Source organism: Nicotiana sylvestris, chromosome 5 (genome assembly GCF_000393655.2).
Source record: "Nicotiana sylvestris chromosome 5, ASM39365v2, whole genome shotgun sequence".
Classification (NCBI taxonomy): domain Eukaryota; kingdom Viridiplantae; phylum Streptophyta; class Magnoliopsida; order Solanales; family Solanaceae; genus Nicotiana; species Nicotiana sylvestris.
This window is the reverse complement of record NC_091061.1, coordinates 112,935,713-112,938,823: the sequence shown is the minus strand read 5'-3', so window position 1 is coordinate 112,938,823 and position 3,111 is coordinate 112,935,713. Positions and strand designations below refer to the sequence as shown.

Here is a 3,111-nt window from a genome sequence, read left to right as displayed (position 1 = left end):
CATCCTACAAATCCGAAATAGGTATGGTTCATCCCAATAATAGTCTTGTCAATCCCATTTGATCTTCTTTATTTGGTTTGAAGAGAACTCAACCGGAATGATACCAATCACAAGATAATTTGCTAGATCCATGAACCAAGGCACCTCTTTCATAGAAATAGCCAAAAGTTGCTCATCGGGGAAGGAGTCATTGATTTCAAGGCATTATGCGGCCTCCCCTCCTCCTCCAAACGATACAAGTGGTCCACCACTTGGTTTTCACTTCCTTTTTGATCTTGGATGTCTATATCAAACTCTTGAAACAAAAGTACCCATCTCATCAACCGAGCTTTGGAATCTTTCTTTCTCATGAGATAACAAAATGTCGTATGATCCGTATGGACAATTACTTTTGCACCCATCTAGTACGGGCAGAACTTCTAAATAGCAAACACAATGACAAGGAGCTCTTTTTCTGTAACGGTGTAGTTTACTTGGGCACTATTCATGGTCTTACTTGCATAATAAACCAGATGAAAATTTTTGTTGATGCATTGCTCCAAAATAGCCCCTACCGCTACATCACTTGCATCACATATGAGCTCAAAAGGAACACTCCAATTTGGAGCGGTGATGATGGGAGTAATAGTTAACTTGAGCTTTAACAACTCAAAGGCTCTCATGCAATAATCATTGAAATAAAACTTGGCATCCTTCTCCAAAAGTTTGCACAACAGTTTTACCACTCTAGCGAAGTCCTTGATGAACCGCCGGTAAAATCCCGCATGGCCTAAAAAACTCTGCTCGCCTTTCAATGAAGTTGGAGATGGAAGTTTAGAAATCACCTTGATCTTTACCTTGTCGACTTCAATGCCATTCTTTGAGATCTTGTGTCCAAGGACAATACCTTCCTCAACCATGAAATGGTTGTAGCCGGAATACCCATCAAGAAAACAATAGAAATCACGGCTGGCCAATCTATCAAGCATTTGATCTAGGAAGGGAAGTGGAAAATAATCCTTCCTTGTGACTTTGTTGAGCTTTTGATAGTCCATACACACTCTCCACCCGGTCACCGTTCTTGTAGGAATCAACTCATTCTTATCATTGGTTACCACTTTCATGCCCCATTTCTTTGGGTCACATTGAACCAGAGAAGTCCACGAACTATCGAAAATGGGTAAACAACCCCGACATCCAACCACTTGATGATCTCTTTTTTGACAACCTCCTGTATAGCTTCATTGAGTGTCCTTTGATGTTCAATAGATGGTTTGGCACCTTCCTCCAAGTTAATATTGTGCATGACAAATGCATGGCTTATTCCCCGAATATCCGCCAATGTCCATCCAATAGCCTTATTCCTCTTTTGTAGCACTGCCAATGTAGAACCTACCTGCACGTTAGTCAAAAAAGAGGAAAGAATAACTGGTAAAGCAACAGAAGAGCCAAGAAATTCATACCGAAGATGTGGAGGTAATGGCTTCAACTCCAAGATGTGAGGCTCCCCAATTAAAGGCTTTGTTGGAGAAGTTGTTCTATTCTAAAGTTCCAAGGATAATTTGCGGGGCTCATAGGTGTACGACCCCATTCCTTAAAGAGTTCACACATTCCACGTAACCTTCCATTTCTTCAGTATCACAATTGAGCAAGATGGCTTCCAATGTATCATCAACATTCATCACAACACTTGTTTCATCCACAATCACATCGGTCATCAAGTACACAAAAGAGCACACCTCATTGCTATTGGGTTGTCGCATAGACTTACACACATAGAAAAACTACTTTTTCATCACCAACCCGGAAGGTTAGTTCTACGGATTTAAAATCAACTAGAGCCTTCCCCGTAGCAACGAAAAGTCTCCCAAGAATAATCGGCACCTCATAGTCAACCTCACAATCAAGAATAACAAAATCTGCTGGAAGAATGAATTTATCAGCACGAACTAACATGTCATCAATCACTCCCAACGGTTTCTTCATGGTGCGATCGACCATTTGTAATCTCATAGATGTGGGTCTTGGTTGCCCAATTCCCAAAGTCTTGAAAACCGAATAACGCATCAAACTGGTACTTGGCCCAAGATCACAAATATCTTTAGCAAATTCGGCATTTCCAATGGTACAAGGAATTGTGGAAGTGTCGGGATCTTCCTATTTAGGATCCATTGAATTTACAATTGCAATCACTTGATGAGTCATCTTTATCGTTTCACAATTCATCAACCACTTCTTTGTCACCAAGTCCTTCATAAACTTTGCATAACCGGGCATTTGCTCCAAACCTTCAACCAATGGCACATTGATAGATAGACTCTTCATCATGTGAATGAAATTTTTGAATTGATTCTCGCCATTTTTCTTAGCAAGCCTTTGAGGATATGGAGGAGGAGGCCTAGGCATTTGTCCCTTAGCCTTTTGCACTACCGATTCCAATATGTCAACAATGTTCTCCCTAGACGGGTTCACTTCCTCTTAAGCTTCCTTGACATTGTCATCAATATCAATCAGCACTTCATCATTTTCTTGCAACTCATTGTTCGGGATCTCATCTTCTTGTACCACTTGCTCATCATCCACAAGTTATCTTTGACTTAAGGTGGGTGCATCCCTACCTTTTCTGTTCCTTATAGTAATGACCATGGCATGTCTCGTGTTGTTCCCACCCTTTGGTTTGACCACCGTGTCACTTGGCGGTGCCCCCTTAGGATGAGTGTTTAGAACTTGAGAGATTTTCCCTAGTTGAACTTCCAAGTTGCGAATTGATGTGTTGTGTGAAGCTAGTTCTGCATCGGAGTCGGCATTCTTCTCCATCATTTGTTTGAACATATTCTCAATTCATCTCATCTCATTGTTAAAAGAACTTGGACCATGGGTAGGATATGGAGGCGGGTTGTTCGGTTGTTGATACATCGGGGGCCTTTGAAAACCCTACCCCATTGCCTTGGTTATTGTTACACCCCCTTTGGTTGTTGCCTCCCCAATATCCATGGTTGTTGCCACTTCAATTACCTTGGTTGTTACCACCATTTTGATTACCTTGACTGTTCGAATTCCAGTTACCTTGATTACCTTGAGGTCACCATTGTTGTTGATTCGGGCCTTGAGAGTTGTTTCTTTGCCCTAGAA

General features: G+C 41.4%; 1 protein-coding gene across 1 annotated transcript; it reads right to left on the bottom strand.

Annotated features, from left to right (window-relative positions):
* Nucleotides 1-1,099: 1,099 nt before the first annotated feature.
* LOC138869166 (uncharacterized) lies at nt 1,100-2,796 on the bottom strand. Its single transcript, XM_070146763.1, has 4 exons — nt 2,598-2,796; nt 2,224-2,456; nt 1,864-2,136; nt 1,100-1,375 (listed from the first exon to the last, which is right to left on the bottom strand). Exons 1-4 carry the CDS (start codon nt 2,794-2,796, stop codon nt 1,100-1,102), a joined length of 981 nt encoding a protein of 326 aa, XP_070002864.1.
* Between the last annotated feature and the right edge of the window lie 315 nt (nt 2,797-3,111).